Raw genomic sequence first — 21,105 nt, 5'->3', positions numbered from 1 at the left:
AATGCTTCATTCTGTGACGAGCAAAATTACGCGCGTTCCTCAAAAACCCCACTGTACGTGCCCAGATAGAGGAAGTGCTTCAGACTGTCAACATGTAAAAAACAAAATAACAAAGGACTATAAAGCAAGAATACAAGTAAGCAACCAAACTAGGTGTGTGTGCACTTATTTATAAATCTAAGTTATAATGTTCCTTAATTTGTTGTACAGTTTTATCCCCTGTCTGGCTGTCTATCTATTTATTGATTACAGTGTATTAGTAACACATTTTGTGTCTGGCATAAAGCATTTACATAAACAGTAAAATTTTATTTATTTGTTTCTCTGTCTACTTAGGAATAAAAAATGGCCAACATTCTTGATAGTTAATAATTTAACTATTCATATACCAGCCCAGTAATATACCAGTATTACATCTGCTGTACCCGAAGCCTTCACTGTACATTTGCAGTTGGACTTTTACCTGTTCACAGCTGACTTCAGTTTTCCTGACCTCTGTCCTCTGCCCCAGTGTTTTGAGGCAAGGATGATGGGGGGAAAGTGGCAGGACAGGCTGAAGTCTTTGGAGCAGAGAGCCTCATCCTTTCAGTCATCTCCTCTGTGCAGTCCATACAAGCCACGTCTATCCCGGCCATGGCAGCCCTCCTCTGTCTGGAGACTCTTCCCACGGCAGAACGCAGCCATCGCCTTCATTCAGCACATAAAACAGGTCTAGACATTAGCTGTCTGTTAGATATTCGTTCAAGTAAAGTCTATCATCGGCTGATTTTAAAACGTTTTTCTCTTATTGCGTCTTTGTCAGGACGTGCACATATTTTCACTTGAGAAGGAAGGCAGTGATGCTGGACAGAGGATTTTCCTAGTGACCAGCTACAATGAACTTTGGCATTATTACAGGTAACTGTGACATATAATGATAAATCAGTGTTAAGTTACTCATGGAAAGGAATCTGCTAGAGAATAGTTACTTTGCACATTATTTGTTTATATTCACTAATGTACATGCACTTAGAGGTCTTGTAGGTGATTGAGAGATCTGTGTCTCTTCAGCACCCACAGACAGTCTCTGATGCACTGCTATGAGGTCATTCTGGAAGGAGCCGTCTGCAAACTCTACTTTGACTTAGAGTTTCACAAAGGCACCAACACGCACCTGGACGGAAAGATTATGGTGGCAAAACTAATTCAGGTATGCTACCAAAAAGTCTGGGGTTCAGAACGATTAAAAAAAAAGAAAAGAAAGTAACAGCCTACTTTTATTTAGCAAAGACGCTTTGAATTGATTAAACAAATGTTTGTTAATGTTAATTCCAACATTTGCTAGTCTTTTTTCAAACACACACACACACAAATGTTCTGGCACCCCAAAACTTTTGAAAAGTTGTCTGGGGATTTGTCTGTTCTAGTTTTAAAATGGTTTTTATAACTAGACATGTAATTTCCTCAATATGCAATAACAGTATGTGTGTGAGAAGCTAGAGGAGGTTTATAGTCTACGCTGCGCTGCAAAAGACGTCCTTAATCTTGACTCCAGCACCTCTGAGAAGTTTAGTCGACATCTTATCTTCATGCTTCCCAGTGCTGCATTCAAAGACAACTCCCATGTTGGTGAGTCATTGTCATGTCATGTCATCATCATGTGATTTGAGTGACTCTGTTGAGTGACACTATTGATGGTTTATATATATATATATATATATATATACTGTATATATATATCGACATTTGTCACAATCTGTGATTGTAATTTGTGTGTGTGTGTCTGCAGGGCGATTTATTCATGATATCCTACATCCTGTTATAACCCACCTTCAAAAAAGGTGAGAGATGACAAACATTGGAAGGGCTGTTAATTAAAGTCATTATTTTGAACGGCTTTCTTACAGCCTCATTTTTAAAAATGTTTTTGCAGTGTTAATACATCCTTTCTGTAATAACATTGGTTTGATTTGGTTTAAAGCAATCCAGAGGCACCAAAACAGACCAGAGATGATGTGGATGGCTCTCAGACCAAGAGACGAAAGTTTGAAGAGAAGGATCTTGGCTTTCTAGTAGTCAAGAGCAAAAATGGGCAGGAACAACTTTTTGTTGATCTGGGTAAGAATTTAAAGTTGGTTTTTTTAGTCTACAAAGTCTTGAAAACATTGTTTCGATTACACACTGGACTTTAGAGGACTATTGTACACCAAATTCTTTGCTGTTGATTAAATAAATTAAACACATTAAATGGTCTCTTGTGAAAAAAAAGAATACTTATTATGGAAATAATATACTTTAAAAGAACACACTTAAGTGCAAACTAAATGTAATGTTATCAGACACTTAATTGCATATTATTTAAAATTAAATGTAAATGTTGTATACACCCTAGTCAGGGTATCTCCATATTTTATTAATTTTTTTTATTTATCAAAATGATGTGTCCATGTTAGCCAAAGTAATCAACAAATTGAGGGCTGGATTTAAAATCACATCAATGACTCACAATGGCTGATCCAACTTGAGCATGTGAAGCTTTCTGCGACCCTCCGAGACCTTCACAAAACCAGTCTTACTGGATAGTGTTGAAGTCAGCATAACGTTCCTTCAGACTCTTTCATGTCTGTCAGTCTCATCTGTGAAGAGAATGGGGCGCCAATAGCGGACCTGCCAATTCTGGTGCTGTCTTCTGCTGGGCTGTGAACATAGGTCCCACTAGAGGACGTCTGGCCTCATGCCATCCTCATGGAGTCCGTTTCAGACAGTTTGTTCAGAAACATGCTCACCAGTAGACTGTCGTAGATCATTTTGTAGGGCTCTGGCCGTGCTCCTTCTGTTCCTCCTCACACAAAGCAAATACCAATCCTGCTGCTCGGTTGTTGCCCTTTTACGGCCCTGTCCAGTTAGTAGAGTTTTTAAGAAAATATATGTTTAAGGATTTGAAGTACACTACAAGTGTATATTCAATATAAATTAAGCACACTTCTTTTTTTACTAGAGATTATTAAGATAAAGGACAAGAAATTTATGCCTGATGTTAATACCATGCTCTCTTTTGAAGGCGTCTACACCAAGAACAGGAACTTTCGCCTCTACAAGTCCTCCAAACTGGGAAAGAATGCAGCCTTCAGTGTGGCAGAAGACAACAAGTTTGTCCCAAAGCCCTCCAAGCACACCACTAAAGAAGAACACATATTTCTAGATTCTTTAATCACCAACATCAGGTTATTGTATGCAAAAATTATGTAAATATGTTGTCCACACTATGGTGGCTTGCTTTCACACACACTAACGCACATTTCTATTCTGTACCAGTTTCACAGGACAGAGGATTTTGACATATGATATACCACAGAAGAATACAGCAGGGTCTCTGTGTTCAACCCTGCAAAGACCGTCACACAGCTCTGGTGAGAAATACAAGTTAATATCACCAAGAGCGACCCTCATCCTTCCCTCGTGGGTCAAAATGACCCGAAGCCCTTAAATTATTCTTTTTTTCCCCATATTTTTCCTTATTTTATTTTGGTAATATTTTTTTCTATTTGTTAATGCAATTTTTTGCTATTTAATTTACCTTTAAATTATTAGATTTTATCAATAAATAAGTAATAATTTTAGCATTTTTCCACTAAATTCAAAGTAACACACAATTTCATTCATAACCACTTTAATTCAATTTAAAAATATCTTACATTGGGTGTCTGCTGGAAAAATAATAATATAACATGTTGTTGTTTATTTCTTCAGTTGTGGATTCAGAGACACATGTAGACATTATAAAATCATTTTGTGGTAATGTTTAAGAATTTTCAGTTGGAATTTTGAGAAATTTTCATTTTTTTCTATGTTTACGGAAGTATTCCTCACATTCCATTCATTTATAAGGGTGTCAAATTGACCCTCGAGGGAAGGATTTGTTACTTCATTTTAATTTCAACCACAAAACTACTCGAATCCAGTTAAAAAAAAATTGTGAATTCGTGGTTCAAGTGCAACAAAAGTCCTAGGGTCTTGGACCACTCTGATGAACACTATTTAAAAAAAAGCGAGAGAGTATCGGGTCAAATTGAAGAAAGGAAGGAAGGATGGGTAAGTGAATTTATTCAGAAATAACCATCTCTGGTCAGTGCTGTAATGTGGTTTGCTTAAAATTTGCATTAAATACAGTATATAATGTGCATTTATATATATGAAATTGAACATTCATTAGCCTAGTGGCTGTTGGGTGAAATAAATGTAATTTCATGTTTTACTGTTCACACCAGGGATGGAAATTAAGTTTTTTGTCCACCTGCCACTATGGCTGGTGGATTCCAAAATCTACCACTGTAACCGCTAAGCTTAAAACAGCCGAGGGTTATGCAGAGGGTTGAAGTAGGCTAGTTGACGCGCTTACCGTGGTCCCTTTGGCTTGCTTCAGTAATGATACAACAAGGCTTTAAGTTGTGTTTTCTTCTCTGTTGTGAGAAATATTTATTGGATTTACACAAGGATTTCCTTTTCCATAACGGTACAATATTCCATCTTCACCAACACTGTCACGTAACAAACATTCAACCACAGCCTCGGTGGCGGTCAAAAACTAGTTTGCCCTTTCCCCTCTGGCAACACCTGTCCTTGATTACAGCTACCCTCCTAAGTAGATGAGCCCCAATTGCTATGTCATAACCCTAGTGCCACCTAATGGTCAAACCTGGACAGAAACATTGAAATGGCTCCTACAATCACCACTCTACGTTTTTACCAGCCACTTTCTTGTTTTTAACCGACAATGTGTAACTGCATGTGATCTACAAGATCTACAATACTTCAGCCGTTTATTCCATAGGATAAAGTCTCAAGGTGTGACTTCTCGTGTCCGGGTAAAACAGCAGGCTACTTTTATTTACCCGCCACCTCGGCTATTTACCAACGTTGGTCTAGTTTACCAACCACAACACAAAATCACACCAGCATTTGGCTGTTGGCTGGTTCTAATTTCCATCCCTCATAGAGAGTTCATTACAATTAGAGACTTCTCACTCCACCCTCTCTGTATAGATCTGTTAGGTGAACAGAAGCCGTCTCCTTTTAAAGAAGTGGATGTATTTGTGCTGACTCTCTTGTGCAAGGATGGCATTCAAGGAAGTAAGCACTGAAAGAAAAAAGATCTGTATACTATTTCTTTCAAATTAAAATTGTCAGTATCTACTCATCTTCATGTTGCTCAAAGCATGTTTTTCACAAAAGGAATTATTTCAGCTGAATGGTTTGCTAAATGAATGTCACATTTAACCCAAATAGGTATCCGGCGATGGAACTACTTTGCATCTGAACAGCTGCTGGTTTATGACATTGAGAAATTCCGCTGGTGCCACAATGTGAAGCGCTTCCACAAGAGCAACAACATCATGTGAGTCTATCACTGTGGCTTGCATTGCTTTACATTCTCTGTTTGATGGTTTGAAACAAATTGCATGCTCTTTATTCTTCTTTTTGATAGAATTGTGGTGGATCTCAAAGAAGAAGTGTGGTATCAGAGATGCCATGACCCTGACTGCAGGAGACAGAACTTCAGATCCTCCAGTACGCTCCATAGAGGAATAAATAGATGATACTGCGCTCAAAGATAGGCTGAATTTCAGTGTTGTTTTTAACTAAAACTATTAAAAGTAACTTTAGCGATTTTAGTCATTTTGGTTGCAAATAAAATTAAAATATAAAATAAAAGTTCATTAAAAATGTTAAGAAACTTTATATTAGTATAGAAATAATACTAAAATAAGAATGTGAAGATATGGCTAGATATGGAACTTTTGTGGGGAATGATATTACCTTTAAAAGGGCTTGTTTGTAATCAGGTGGCATTTCTATGTTCAGGCTTCCCACTGCCTCCGGAGGTCTGCATGAGCCACCTACTGATGAAGGTTTGTCAGGATTCACCTCTGGAGACACCTGTCACTCACATAACCGTACATTAGGCTGAGTATTATGTTTTGTGTTGACTCGTACACCTTTCTTTATCTTAAGGACGAAGAGGATCAGGAATATTTGACGGATGAACTGGGGAACATTGAACTTGCCATGAGCTCTGTACTCACGAATGCTTCAGCAGAGTCCTCGTCGGCTGCCCGGCCTGAGAACACTGAGGATTGGGGAGAGTGGCCTGATGACCCTGCTTATCTAGAAGCTTTGCAGGAAGTAGAAAGGACCACTGAAGAGGTACCTGATGAGCTTTTGCTCCAGGCAGTGACTGAGTGTGAATGACACCATTGTGTAATACATGAATTTCTTTCTTTCTATACATTCATTTGTAAAATATGTGCTTAAACTCTGTTTCTGTTTGAAATGTTCAACACAAAGGTTCATTCATTTCCATTATTATTTTAGATGACTTGGCTTGGGATATTAAACTGTATATAACGGAACAACAGGTTTTATTTACTGAGATCGATACATGTCAATATGGACCTTTTACTGCAAACTTAAAAAAATAACATGAGAAATACAACTTAATTTCTGAGCATCAATTATTTGAAATCATTTAATATGAAAAATAGATTACAAATATACACATTTATAATGCTGAGGAATAATGCAAATGCTTAAGTACAATGCAATACATTTAATAAATTGTAAATACATAACATGTTCGTCTGATTGGTCAAAATCATCTTAATGTGATTTTGAGATCCTCAAAAGGGACATAATATTTGATCTGTTGCATTGTAAAAGGTTTTAACTCACTTAAAAATTAGTTTAAATTTAAAGTTTTGATTCAACGGTAAAGTTTGATTGTTGTCTTAAATTAAATATTTTGCAATTAGATTATATTTAAAAAGTACAACCTGCAGTGACAAGATTGCACCTTTTCAACCACTTTCGATTGAGGTTGGAACTCTGCAACTGATAATCCATAAAAGCGAGTATAGATGACAAAAATTATTGTGACAAGAGTTAAATGGAAACATTTGACAAAATGTTTTACCAATAATTACATACCATTAGATTTATTAACATAATATACTGGGTAATGTACAGAAGTGTCCATTTTCCTCTTGCTCTAATATTCCACGAGAGGGCAGCATTTGTCTACTTCTGAACACAGATTCAGGACAGGGCTGGAAATGCTGTATAAATTTAAATACGAGAACCTGAAGAGTCGGTCTTCCCCAGAACCTTGGTTCTTCCCAAAAGAAGCATAAGGGTCTTTTTTTATTTTTTTTATTTAAAGCTTCTTTAGAACAATAGATCGGTGACTGACGTCTGTCTACAACACATGCATTGCCATACGGAACATGCTGATGACGTGTAGGTAGGAAATCTTATCTGAATGCAATGATTGGATGAACATTTTTTGGTCCTACTCTACCATTTTATGTTAGTTCGGGTCCATTAAATAACATGAAGAATAACATATACAACACAAGTTTTATTTATGTATTAGTAAATGTGGAAATTGACATTAAGTTAGTTCATGTTAACTAATGTAAAAGCAGATGTTTTTAACATGACAAATTAGTTAATAAAGTTTGTAAGTGGATCGCCTATTAATAATTTTGTTTTATATCATTGTTTCATTTTGAATGCCAAGATTAAGATTTTTTTTTTATTCCACAAATGAATGGTATTATTTATATCAATATTTTCACTGGAAGCTTGTTTCCAATATTGAAACATTGCACTTATGGGATTTTTTCCCTATAAATAATAATGGTATTAATGAGTTAATAACAATTTTATTAATAATGGACTTTATTATCTTACAGGAAGTACAGGTTCATTCTATTCCCATTCCCACATTATATACACACCACTGTGAATATACAGCATTTTCGGAGCATTTTATGTTCTTGTTTGACTAGTTTAGTTTTTGTACATCTTATAGCAAATAGAGTGTCTCACTGAAAGAACACTTTCCTATATTTTAGAATTCACCTTTATCATTAGGTTTATTTTTTATTTATTTACTTGTGTCCATTTTTCAGAGTGAGAGGGTCATTTCTGGCTAGTCTGTACTATTCGTACTGAAGTGACCTCTTCAAGGGGTCATATCAGGACAAATCACATTATTTTTGATCTTTTGAATCAAAACTCAAAACCTCCCCAGTCCAAAAAGACAATTTGTCAGTATTCAGCTAACAACATAAGCACCGTTTCATTCCACACACCAAGTGTTCACACACAGAAGTCTTAAATGTAATTAAATTTCACCCAGTTTATTTTCTACACACATTATAAAACTATAACTCATCCGTGCATGTTTCGTTTACAAAAAAAAAAAAAGTTTTCAACGTATTAATGTTTAATCTTCTGGTATATATAACCAATAGACTTCTTTCTGGTAATAAGAATCATTCAAAATCGAGTCATTAACCGCCAATTTTTTCTCTTCACACAGACATGCAATTCAAAATTCGGAAGATCTGTTGCTACTTCCATTTCATTTGAACTTAAAAATTCAGAATCAAAAAGAAAGTGAAAATTATTTTGAAAACTAAACTCATTTTGAAGCAAGAAACCTTGACTAATATTGGATGTGGACCTCTCTTTAAATTATCAAAAATACAAGGACCCCTCTACAATGGCTGAGAAGCAAAGTTTTAGATAATAAAGATGTCCTTTAGAGGTTAATAGTCATAAATTATTAATAGTCAAAAAAGATTCATTTAAAAAAAAAGTCATTGTTAATTTTTAGACATTACTGAACATAATAAATGAAGTAAAAGAGGCTCAGTTGTTTTTATTTGCAATAAATATTCAATTGCTCATAGAGCATTCTCATTTTGTGTTTTAAAAAAGAAAGGCAGGTAATGTATACGTAAAGTCTTTTGAAGTAAAATACAGAGAGGTGATGAACAGTGATGTCAGATCCAGCTGAAAACAGGTGGGTGATGATGTCATGATGAGACAAGGACATTATAATTCAAGGAAAAACGAGTGGTGATGTCACATCCCAAGAAGCCGACTGGATCACCTGATTCTATGCAGCGTGTCTCTCTGAATGACCCGAGAGCATGATGCACAGCATGTGGTGCGGTAGTATGAGTACACACACAAACGAGCCTGGACCACCACCACACAGTTATAGTACAAATCCCTGCAGGACTCGTCTACAAAGAGAAACATCTTAAAGGTACAGTTCACACAAAAATTTCTGTCATCATGATCATTCCTAACCTATGTTTTTTTTCCTCCCAAGAACAACATAATTTACAATTTATTTTTTTCTTCTGATTGCTACAGTCTTAATGTACTTTAATACATCATATTGGAAAAGAGCAAATTAAGATTTAGCTTAAAGCTACACTGTGTAACTCTTTTAGTTTATTCTTACCTAAAAACACTTAGTTCTTTCAAAAATATAAGTGCTCATTAATGTATATTTACTTCGTTCAAGCAATAAAGTATTCTCGTGAGTGTATAATATGCCATTGAAAATACATAGAGGGACATACCCGTTAATTCAAGCTTCGCCTTTCGCGTTTACGTTTGAGTTAACAATCAAGGACGAGGTCGAACTGGAAGCCATGTTAATCTTGGACTACATTGGCCACCATAGGAGTTAAAACGAAATTGGAATTGAGAGGAACAGAAACTAATATTCACTTGATGGTCATATACCTTTTCACCACTAGATGGGGGTAAAAATCACACAGTGTAGCTTTAAGATCTCCTTTAATGTTCCATGGAAGAAGGAAAATATTGGTTTGGAAAGGGCTGGGTAAAAATAGTGATCTTTATTTTTGACAATACCGATGTTCATTGTTAAAGTCACAATGTAACGGATGCAGCAACTGATCTTTTCTGTATTGTGATGAACAGCTACGGTATATGAATGATTATCAGAGGGAAAAATCTAAGGTATTCATTAGTTGTTGATTGGATAGAGGTATATCTGGATGAGAGCTTGCAGCAATTTTAAGAACACTTTTAGTAATTCTATTATGTGCTTTTGTCATTTTTATTAGTTTTATTTCTATATAAATGTTCCATTTTATTTTAGTTTTAGATTTGGTCATTTTACTACATCAACTTAAATGTATGCATTTATTTCAGTTAGTTGCCAAGGCAACATTTCAAATTTTCATAAAAGTTTTCATCTTTTCAACATTTTATATTATTTTAATACAGCTATATTTACCAGCTTTCAATTACCGAAAATTATTTTAGTAGTTTTAGGTTTAGGTAACAATAACAACATTGTCAAACAGACAAGTTTAAAACAAGTCTGAAACACTGGCCATAATAATCATAGCATTAGCAGAGATAAATGTATTTTAGCAGAATATGTAATAAAATGAAAGAAATAAATGATTCGGAATAGATTGGGAAATCTGCATCAATACCCAGCCTTGGTTTGGAATGGCATTTGGGTGATAACAAGAGTTTTCATTTAGGGTGAGCAACCGTTTAACAATATTAGATGAAGTACAAATACAAATAATTTTAAATGAAGAAAGTGACAGCTGAAGAAAATCTTACCAATCTGTGGCGTGCAGATGTGTGTGTTACAATTTTCGTGATTTGCAGGTTCAAGGGCAGGATCACAGTCATGGCTTGTGGTCAGTTCATCTTGCAAACAACGTACCTCCCTCACTCGAAAGCCTCCGTCGCAGGAACGAGAACACTGAGGTAAGTTAAAAACATTCTCGTTAAACAAGTTGATTGAAACTGCTTGGTTGAACTTGCACTGTGTGTGTGTGTGAGGAACTAACCGAGCTCCACTCCGTCATGTACCACTGCGCACCGCAACTCTTCAAATAGCAGGTCTGTCCGCTCGGAGGACGGGGCAGATGAGAGCAGCGCTCATCTGAGGTGACTTCTAATTGGTCATTGTTTTGGAGAACACAGACCACACCTCGACTCTGGGTACCATTGCCACATTCAGACGAGCACTAAGACACACACATACACACAAATAAGCAAACCAGTATTGTTCAGTATTTGATCTGGGCCTTTTTAGTGAATCAAAAACACTGATTTAGTAGTGCAGCTCAATTCGAGCAAAATACAAACGACTCTTATGAGTCAGCTCTTTCAATGAATAGTTTAAAAGCAGACTTATTTTAGTATTAAAATATATTATTATAGTGTTCATTAGAATTACTGTCACCTCAATTTTTGAGCATAAATGTGAAAGGGCTTAAAGGGATAGTTCACACAAAATATTCTGTTATCATTTACTTACCCTCAAGTTGTTCCAAACCTGTATGAATGTGTCTGTTATGTGGAACATGAAAGAAGATATTTAGAAGAATGTTTGTAATTAAACAGTTGTAAGGTATTATTGACTTCTCCATACTATGGAAGTCAATGGTGCCAAACAACTGATTGGTTATCACCATTCTTCAAAATATCTTATTTTGTGTTCAGCAGAAGAAGGAAATTCATATTGGTTTGAAACAACTTGAGGATGAGTGAATTGTGACAGCATTTTCTTTTTTGGGTGAACTATCCCTTTAAATAAACCTAAATCCCAGTATTTCTTGAATGCTTTGGATTCCAGACCTAATCTCTTTTTACAAAATGAAAGTTTACTGTAAAGTAAATGTTTTACACTAATTTTTTTTTTTTTTTATGTTATACAATATATTTAACCAGGAAGATCCCATTGAGATATTACAATCTCTTCCTCCAGGGAAAACTGGCCAGACATTTCACACACACAAAAAACAAAAAAAAAAAACAGATTTAAAATACATTTGAAAGTATTCAAAGGTGGCAAAGACTTCAATTTAAGTATGTTTTGCAAGTCATTCCATGCCTAAAAGGAAGAAGCATCCATATAATTTGCAAACTATTTTGAACTCTAAACCCGCTAGAAAATCAAAGCCAAATATTTAGTTGTGTTCCAAATTGAAAGTTTATTATCACAAACAAAAATGGAGGTTCCTGTGAGCTTTTGAAAAGGCGCTATGCTAAAAATAGCCACCCAATGACTCACACTCCATTGAAATTTTAATTATGCATTCTGCTTTGACAAATTAAAAAATTTCTGTAACAATATTTACTTTTTGAAAGAACTTTTAGTATCAGACCTTTCCAACCATTTGTGATTTGATTTGTCAAGATTAGAAAAAGATTTCACTATAAAATAATGCAGTACATTTAGCAAAATGTGAAACATGACACCGCTCACTAGGGGGAGGAGCCACCTAAAAGGATTTAAAGTACAATTTCCATGCCCATTTTAGCTCTTGAATGAGATCTACTGTGAATCATGATATTACTAAAATCATAATAATGATAATGATTAATAATGATATTACTAAAATATTTGACAGGAAAAAAAAAAACACTGATAATGACCACGGGACACTGACAGTGAACAGGTTAAATTAACTTTAATTTTTGTTTCAATTTTATTACTTTTTTGTGTCCTTTTTATCATTTTTATTACTTTTTGTTTCTGTATACCTTTAATTTTATTTCAGTTGCAGCTTTAGTAATTTCAGAGCTTCAACTAAACTTTCTGCATGTGTGTGTCCATGCACCTGTCCCCAGGGTCCCGTGTACCATTCCAGTCGCTGTGAGCAGGGTCCCAGGTCACACGGCATGAGCTCCTCGGCTTTATCCTCATCGTCGCAGTTGTCCAGTGGAAGCGAGTTGGTCTGACTCATCATACACACCACTGACCGGCTGCGACTTCCTTCCCCACAGTCTGCGGAGCACTGCAGAGAGACATAAACAGCTGTTTTAGAAGTGCTACTGGGAAATACTGAAGAAAAGCGCACGATTTCTCACCCTATCACTCCAGAGAGAATAGAACCAGCTGCTGGCACACACTCCTTTGTCACAGTTCTGCAGGTCCAGGGGGCGAAGCGCCATGTTGCATTCCTCATCGGAAACGATGTCACCCAGGTTATCCACACACACGACTTCTCTTCTGCGCTGCCCTACTCCACACGGCACAGAGCACTGAGAGAGATAGAGGTTTTCTCTGAGCACTTTGTATTGATGGCTATTGACCTCCAAAGACTAATATAAGCAAATATAATGCAAATAATAACTCCTCTTTTTCACATTTACACTACTGTTTAATGTTTGGAGCCCAAAAGGTTGTTTTTGAAAGTCTCGTATGTTCACCAAGGCTGCATTTATTTGATCAAAAATACAGTAAAGACAGTAACATTATTAATTAAATTAAATGCCACTTCTTAATGTCAAATCTGAATTTTCAGCATCATTACTCCAGTCTTCAGTGTCACAGGATCTTTCATTAATCATTCTAATGTGCTGATTTTTTTGTGTTTTTTTGTGTTAATATTTTTGTTAAAAAGAACAGCATTTATTTGAAATAGATTTTTTTAGCAGTCAAAAATATTTTACTGCCACTTTTGATCAATTTAGAGGATACTTGCTAAATAAAAGTCATTCGATTTTTTTTTTTTTTTAAGAAAAAATGAAGAAAAAAGACTTCTTATTGTCCCCAAACTTTTAAACAGTAGTGTGAGAGGAGAGCGAGGTAAGATGAGCCACCATCTGTGTTTAGGAAACCTGACCATATACTGAGCCCAGAAGTATTTTACTTAAGCCATATTTTCCTAATGCAATTAAATAAATATATTTTTAAATGTGGCTCAAGTATACTAATACTTCAAAAGAAACTGTACATTCAGAAACCACCCTTTATCAGTCTTTGATTGAGATTATTATTATTTTCATGGAAGGTCAAGATAAATAATGAACAGTTATTTTGTATAATTTATAATTTTTTTTACTATTTTAATTTCAGTATGTCAACTTTTAAACTTTATTTCAGTTAGCTGCCAAAGCAACATTTCTCACAACATATATTTTAATATTTTAGACTTTAAGGGACAAACTGAGATCACATTTATTCAAGTCAATATTTCAATACTGCATTCTTTTAATTCCAGATGATAGATTATCTCATTAAAACACAATTATGAGTATTAGTTAAACGTCCGTCTCATTTCTTCTTCACATCTCACCCCACTCTCCCCTACACACAGATACATTCACAAACCTCTGTCCACTCTGAGCGGATCTGCCACTCACTGCAGATCTTGAGCTGGCACACAGTGGTCGTCTCTGGCATCTCTGTGTCGTCGCAGAGGCTGGTCGCCACGATGACTGTGCTATTGCCATGGTGTCCCTGCGTCTGCCGGCAAATCACCTGACGATACTGGAAACCTGGACCACAGGTCTTACTGCACTCAGACCACTCCCCTACATCCCAACTACACACACACACACACACACACACACACTGATTAAAGGACAACTGCTTGGTTTCATTCACATGTGCTTCTCATTTGGACCATTTGAATATCAAGTCCAAATGCCCATATGGACAGTTTTTGATGTTCCAAGATGAGCAGGCATGTCGGACTGCTTGTTATTTGTTGTGTTCAAATCTACCCTTATAAAAAAAAAGAAGTTTATTCAAGTGTGCTATTTGTGTACTTTGTTAAAAATTAAAAATAAGCTAATTTTAAGTGTATAAACATTCATATGTAAGATACATACAAAAATTATACATACCTATGCTTGGCTTAGACTGACAAGTAGACAGAACAGTTTAAGTACATTTGTCATATAATTGTACTTCATTAAGAAAAGTATGAATTAAGTAATAAGTATTCTAAGTATATTTGGCAAGTGGTTCTGACGATACCAAGACTTGTGGTAGTGTGTATGTAATTTAAGTATATTTAAAATAGATGAATGCAATATATTTAGTGACTGACTGACTAACTAATCTTGAACTAACTTTAGTGCTGGGGTTTTTTTTTTTCCTAGACACTTTCAGTCTCCTTTGTCTGCTGTAAACAATGTTCACTCACAAGGCTGGACAAGGCTGCGATCGACACTCTTCTACCTGGGGGCCAGGCGGACTGGTGTAGCTACAGAGATCCCCCGGTACAGTGGTTTGAGTGGCCCTTTCCACACAGCTGAACACAACTTGACGACTGCCTGATAAACACACCAGACAAACAGATTAAACAGAGACAGACAGGACAGACATTGTCTTAAAAGTTCAATGTCTGCTGCTGCTAGAATACCTATTTTGGTCGCAGGCACAAAAGTATGGTTACTCTGGATTTGATTTAGATTTTAAACAGTTAGGACATTATAAAAGCTCTGCAATGGCCTGAAATGCATGAATGCTGTGTGTGTGTGTTACATACATTCATATTCAGAACACTATTCATTAGACAACACAACAGTGTGTTTATATTATCTCAGGGCCAAAAATAATAATTTTCTAGTTCTGTCTTACACATGTTCTAGGAATCTTTTAAGAGACAATTTAGTTTACCCAGAGCAAATTAAAAGAAGGACCACAAATGCACATGTATGGAGTAATAACAAAACTACCTGTTCCACAGGTGGCACTGCAGGGTGTTGTTTTCGTGGCAACCCAGCTGTATTGAGGAACTGGTTCAGGGGTTATAGGGTCCGAAGGAACTTGGTTAGGATGAGGGCTGCCCATTGAGCTTGTACCGTCACTATTCTCAGGATCAGGAAACATTCCATGACTCTCTACTGCAGGATGAGAGAGGGGAAAAGATGGTTGCGTTATTTTACGTTATCCCAATTATATGTATTTCCAAAACAGCACAGAAACAGTAATATTAATCTAAAAACGTATGATAATTTTGTTTATGATTATTAACATCTTGATTTTATACTTGTGAATCAAAACTCTTCGGAGTACACGATTGTTCAAAAGTTTTTAAAGATTTTCTATTTTTGAAAGTCTGTTTTGCTCATCAAAAATACAGTATTTAATTTTCAGAATGATCCATCAGAAATCATTCTAATATCCTGATTTGGTGCTCAAGAAACATTTCCTATTATCATCAATGTTGAAAACATAAACATAAAGCATTTATTTATTTTTTTTTTGTAACAGTGTAAAAATCTGATCAATTAAATGTGTCCATGTTGAACAAAAAAAAATTATTTTGAAAAATATTTTATAGTGTACTCTATATGTGCATTAGTATAAAATGTATATTATATATTAAAATACTTACCCAGAGGAAGTACACTAGAATAAGAATAGGCATCTGAGTAAGTGTCAGTGATGGGGTCTTTGGGTAGAATGTATTCATAATACACTGTTGGATTGGGCTGTTGATAAATCACCTGAAAAATATGGAGTTTAAAACAAAAAATTAACAGTCTCACACACTATTCATATGAGCGTATAGCCTATGAAGCCTTTGTTATCATAAAAACTAACTTCCTAACTTTCTAAAACAATACATCACACTGTTAGGAAAATAAGCCAAAACGGAAAAAGTAGTAGTCATTGTATGCAGAACATTATCAATTTAATTTTCTTAATCCCTTAAACACAGCATGATGCAATGTGTAATACAAAACACAAGACTGTTCCTTATTTTAAAAGACTTTTCTTAGAGTGTAGATTATCTTCCACACTAATCCGCTTTCTATATGTATCTTTAATCAAGGCAGTTTTGTGATATCATACAGTAGGAGTGGTCTCTCACAAAGAGATGCAGCTCCTGATTGGTTGGGCCAGGAGCAGTGATGGATTCTCCCGCTCTGCTGCGTATCTCATTGGGCCGTTTGTATGTGAGCTGAGTACCCACAGCATAGAAATATCCCGGCCTGTCGATTACCCAGTTACCATTTATCACTGATTCACCACTCGCTGTCCTGAGAGCTTGAAGAAAGAGAGAGGGGAAAAAAAAAATTATAGCTGGAAGAAGGACACATGGTTCCATAACACATATTGACCTTAGAGTGATAAACCAGGTCACACCAGCTGGCACCTGGAATGTGGAAGCTGTTATTCTGCTGGTCCACACACTCTCAGAAAAAAAGGTACGAAAGCTGTCACTGGGGCTGTACCTTTTCAAAAGGTACACTTTTGTCCATTTTAGGTACTAATATGTACATTTTTTGTGCTAATATGTAAATTTTAGGTGCTAATATGTACATTTCAGGTACTAATATGTTCATTTTAGGTGCTAATATGTACATTTTAAGTGTTGATATGTTAATTTTAAGTGTTGATATGTTAATTTTAGGTGCTAATATACCATTAAGGTACCAATATGCACCCTTAAGGTACAAAAGTGTACCTTTTGAAAAGGTACAGCCCCAGTGACAGCTTTTGTACCTTTTTTTCTGAGAGTGCGCAGTGGTCTACCAGCTTGGAGCATTTAGAAGTAAAACCAGTTACCACCCTATATGGCACTTTGAATTATAGGGACTGAAATGCTTAAAAATTATCGGTGAAAGAAGCAATATACAGTCAAACCAAAAATTATTCAGACACTAAATATCATTTTCTATATTTTTTTTACTAGTGGATGCAGGACACTATAGTTCATTTATATAAGTGATGATAGCAAAATAAAGTAAACTGTGACATGTTATACCCAAAAATTCTTCATAACGTGGACTACAAGTAAAATTTATACAAATTTGGGACCAAAAATGATTTAGACACTGACATTTTTACACCACAGACTGAACTAAATTAAAGGAGTAGTTCACTTTAAAAAAAAAAAAAACTTTTCCTGATAATTTACTCACCCCCATGTCATCCAAGATGTCCATGTCATTTATTCTTATCTACAGTTTTATTGCATCTTCAAAGGGCTTTAAACGACACCAGACGCTGAATAAGGGTCTTATCTAGCGAAACGGTCGGTCATTTCAAAAATCGAGTGGTTATCTCAGTCAAAGTTGCTCTTCTATCAGCTTGAATTAGTCACCCATTCTCCTGACCTCTAGCATCAACAAGGCTTTTTCACCCACAGGACTGCCACATACTGGATGTTTTTCCCTTTTCACGCCATTCTTTGTAAACCCTAGAAATGGTTGTGCGTGAAAATCCCAGTAACTGAGCAGATTGTGAAATACTCAGACTGGCCCGTCTGGCACCAACAACCATGCCACACTCAAAAATCACTTTCCTTTCCCATTCTGACATTCAGTTTGGAGTTCAGGAGATTGTCTTGACCAGGATCACACCCCTAAATGCATTGAAGCAACTGCCATGGGATTGGTTGATTAGATAATTGCATTAATGAGAAATTGAACAGGTGTTTCTAATAATCCTTTAGGTGAGTGTAAAATAAAATTATTGAATGTTTTTTTTTTAATCTAACACTTATTTCTCAGAACACACACAAAAACGTGTTTTATGTCTCGAAAATTGCACTAAATTGCACCCTGTTTGAGGAAGGTGCCATGATAATGAGCCTCAAGTAAATTAAAAACAAGAGCCAGCAGGAATTCAGTTCCATTACCTAAGTAGTTCCTGGTCTTCTGTGTTTCCTGTATTTTGATTCGTTGAGCTCCAGAGGGGATGTCCAGGATCTTGTGGTAACCAACAGAGAGCACAGAAAGAAAGAGCGTCCCACTGAACAGCTCACATGAGCTCCCTTCCCCTGCGCACACACCACATACATCCACCTGGAAACCCTCACAGCCCTGCACGATAACAACACACATAAACACACATGAGTCAACCTTCAGATTCAGTCCTGAGTAATGACTTCACACAGATGAAAACAGGGATTTCACCACTTCAAATGGGAGACTATCTGGGCAGATGTGTTTGCTTGAGATCGTATTAATAAAAAGATTAAAATCAAAATTGAACAGCTAAGATGATTCGATTTCAGAAAATTCATCAACGTTGGCTGTCTTATCTGGCAAGAGTTAATCAAAAAAAGCAAACATGTAGCTCTTCAAAAGGGCATTGTTGTCTCTCACTGAAAATGCACTCACATTGAGCTGTATTTATGCCTCTAAAAAATGCTTTCAGTCATTTATAATTTATATGTAAATTAGACTCAAAGCACATGAGTGCATATTTTACATGAAAAACACTTAACAGTAAGGTCTCATTACTTAACATTTGTTAATTACCAAATAATGAGCAATACATATTTTATTTATTCAGCTTTGTTAAATGCAACTTAATTTCTTGTACACTTTTTTTACAGCTTTAGCATACTGAATGTAAACATCGAATTCAATATTCACCCATGTTTGCAGATGAACAAAGATAAATACTATGCTCAATGAAGAGATGATTCAAAATATTCACAATGATTCACTGTAAACTGTTTCCTAAAACAAACCATCATAACACAAGTCCCTCTTAGCATAACACAATAATGAGAAACACACACTTTACAGTCAGACAGGGACCGCATCATTTCATGATTCAGAATTACTCGCACTGCATGCCATCTGCTTAAACAAACTGCTTTTATTGTTAGTTCATAAGAATCTATAAGAACTGGGATTGATTAAGACTATGAAAAAACACACCTTTTCTCCCAGTTTGTCAGACTTACAATAAGAAACAGGCTTGGTTTTAAGAATATCATACTTGACAGACTGGAAAAATTCTGCATAACACCAAAACACACATAGTTTTGTTTTTTATCATAGTGGGGAGTTTCCAGTGACTTCTTTTGTTTTTACTCTGAGTTCACAATGTTTTCTATCCCCCAAACCTCAAATAAACCTTTCGGCATTTTTTTTTTACAATGTTATTAATATGTTATTTAGTATGTTTATAAGCCTTTTTCCTCGTGGGGACCTTTGACTGATCCCCACAGTTGAGGTGATTTGGGGTTTTACTATTCCTATGGGGACATTTCTTCCCTACAATGTAGACAAAACCTGACCCCAGAGTCCCACACACACATCCTGGATAGTTTTGCAATGTTTTGTCCCCAAGATGATCTTTACAAGAGCCATCAATGTTTGCTCCAGAGTTTACCATTCTGGACTCAGGAGTTTATGAGTAATCTCACATTCTCACAGTATTCAATAGGTTACGATTATATTATATATATATATATATAGACATTTCATACTTAATTATTTTTTTTTTTTATCAAATACAGCATAATATATTTTTTAAATAAATAAAAATACATTTAGGCCTATTTAAAAAAATATCCTTTGCACTGCATAGATAACATTAAATATTTTTTCGAAAAATACATAAAAAACACTAATATACATTAACAAGAATTTTATATATTAAAGTTATTTTATTTATTATTTTATATATTTTTTATTAAACTTTCAGAAATGTAAACAGGTTGCTACAGGAATTGCAAGAGACAAAAAAAAAACCTTAATTTTGTTTGTGCCAGTTTTACAGTATAGTGTATTTCTTGTCTTTACAAAGTACATAGTACTCGTTAACAGTATTTTTGTTACTGTCATTGTAACAATTGCAATTTTGTAAAAATGTGCATCATTTTAAAATGCAATGCACAATGTACTGTTTGGAAATAACCTTCTTGAAAATGGCATCACATTAGTGTACTATACCACAACATTTCTATATGTTATAAAGTCAAGTCATATTTATATAAATTTCAACCAATTAAATTGATAACTTGATGAACTTAATACTATAGATTTATTTGTAAGTGCAGATTATGTAATTTATCCTAATTAAGTTTGAAGTATTCCAAGACCCTAGATATTGTTCTGCATAAACACTGTTACAGACACTTGCACGCATTCTAGTTCTGCCGGCTGGAATCATTTGTTCGTTCTCTATGGTTCTTACCTCTCCAGGGCCACTGCTGAAGTCATTGTCCCAGGGAACAGGCTCTGTGGGTGGGCACAGGAGGGCGAGCAATAGGGTCATCTGGAGGAAATGCTGGATCAGTCGCCACTGGTGTCCGCTCCAGGTCGGCAGTTGCATCTCACAAGCCATGAGCAGAACAAGACAGTTAGTAAGTGTGTAAATGTGTGTGTATGTCCTGGTCTTAATGAGAAGTACTGCAGTGGCGCTGTCTCTGAATGGAGATGTGTGTTTGTGTGAGAGAAAGTTTTAGAGAAAGGGGGTTTTTCTCTTTGGTATTTAAGTGTGTGTGTGTGTGTGTGTGTGTGTGTGTCTCACCCCCAGACAGCGAGTCACATACACACTGGCACACATCTCCCTCCTCTCCTCTTTCCACTCACCCCATTTTTTGTTCTTTCATAAGCAGCAAGGATTCCTTCCAAGAAATCTCTCTGCATGTGAGAGAAGCTGTAAAATGCTTAGAATTACAATCACTTTGTGATGGACAGACACAGTCTCTCTAACTTTCTTTCTAACACTCAGGGAGGCTTATTCTGACCTAACCAGAACTAAATCAGAGAATTAGA

General features: G+C 35.7%; 2 protein-coding genes across 8 annotated transcripts; one reads left to right on the top strand and one right to left on the bottom strand.

Moving 5' to 3' along the window:
* The first annotated feature begins 17 nt into the window (after window positions 1–17).
* On the top strand, window positions 18–7,518 carry primpol (primase and polymerase (DNA-directed)). 6 transcript variants are annotated; one of them, XM_039692945.2, is made up of 14 exons: window positions 18–153; window positions 512–709; window positions 803–897; window positions 1,051–1,189; window positions 1,461–1,608; window positions 1,769–1,820; window positions 1,961–2,097; window positions 3,041–3,203; window positions 3,295–3,389; window positions 5,023–5,109; window positions 5,266–5,374; window positions 5,465–5,547; window positions 5,842–5,888; window positions 5,992–7,518. In XM_039692945.2, exons 2-14 carry the CDS (start codon window positions 527–529, stop codon window positions 6,226–6,228), a joined length of 1,575 nt encoding a protein of 524 aa, XP_039548879.2. In that variant the 5' UTR covers window positions 18–153; window positions 512–526; the 3' UTR covers window positions 6,229–7,518. The 6 variants fall into 6 exon arrangements, with proteins under 6 accessions (XP_039548879.2, XP_039548894.2, XP_039548887.2 ...); XM_039692960.2 differs by having other exon boundaries at window positions 474–709; XM_039692953.2 differs by having other exon boundaries at window positions 20–136.
* A 1,161-nt stretch (window positions 7,519–8,679) lies between these two features.
* adamtsl7 (ADAMTS-like 7) lies at window positions 8,680–20,866 on the bottom strand. 2 transcript variants are annotated; one of them, XM_039692933.2, is made up of 12 exons: window positions 20,522–20,866; window positions 18,225–18,408; window positions 16,452–16,627; window positions 15,972–16,083; window positions 15,310–15,474; window positions 14,775–14,904; window positions 13,955–14,168; window positions 12,709–12,882; window positions 12,459–12,635; window positions 10,680–10,859; window positions 10,447–10,591; window positions 8,680–9,074 (listed from the first exon to the last, which is right to left on the bottom strand). In XM_039692933.2, exons 1-12 carry the CDS (start codon window positions 20,669–20,671, stop codon window positions 8,935–8,937), a joined length of 1,947 nt encoding a protein of 648 aa, XP_039548867.2. In that variant the 5' UTR covers window positions 20,672–20,866; the 3' UTR covers window positions 8,680–8,934. The 2 variants fall into 2 exon arrangements, with proteins under 2 accessions (XP_039548867.2, XP_088988474.1); XM_089132348.1 differs by having other exon boundaries at window positions 15,310–15,477; window positions 20,522–20,862.
* Between the last annotated feature and the right edge of the window lie 239 nt (window positions 20,867–21,105).

The sequence above is a fragment of the Pimephales promelas genome, chromosome 6 (genome assembly GCF_988280905.1).
Source record: "Pimephales promelas chromosome 6, fPimPro1.hap1.1, whole genome shotgun sequence".
In the NCBI taxonomy this organism is placed as follows: Eukaryota; Metazoa; Chordata; class Actinopteri; order Cypriniformes; family Leuciscidae; genus Pimephales; species Pimephales promelas.
Note: the sequence above shows the minus strand (reverse complement) of the source record. Positions and strands in the feature narration are given on the sequence as shown.

Bases quoted from the DNA above. Each gene is read 5' to 3' on its own strand.
- primpol (XM_039692945.2), top strand. From the start codon at position 527: ATGATGGGGGGAAAGTGGCAGGACAGGCTGAAGTCTTTGGAGCAGAGA. The intron at 1,609-1,768 runs GTGAGTCATTGT...GTGTGTCTGCAG, and splicing joins CAAAGACAACTCCCATGTTG to GGCGATTTATTCATGATATC. The intron at 5,548-5,841 runs GTACGCTCCATA...TTCTATGTTCAG, and splicing joins ACAGAACTTCAGATCCTCCA to GCTTCCCACTGCCTCCGGAG.
- adamtsl7 (XM_089132348.1), bottom strand. From the start codon at position 20,671: ATGGCTTGTGAGATGCAACTGCCGACCTGGAGCGGACACCAGTGGCGA. The intron at 16,084-16,451 runs GTGAGAGACCAC...CATATTTTTCAG, and splicing joins ATCAGGAGCTGCATCTCTTT to GTGATTTATCAACAGCCCAA. The intron at 14,905-15,309 runs GTAGTTTTGTTA...TGTGTTTATCAG, and splicing joins CAGTGCCACCTGTGGAACAG to GCAGTCGTCAAGTTGTGTTC.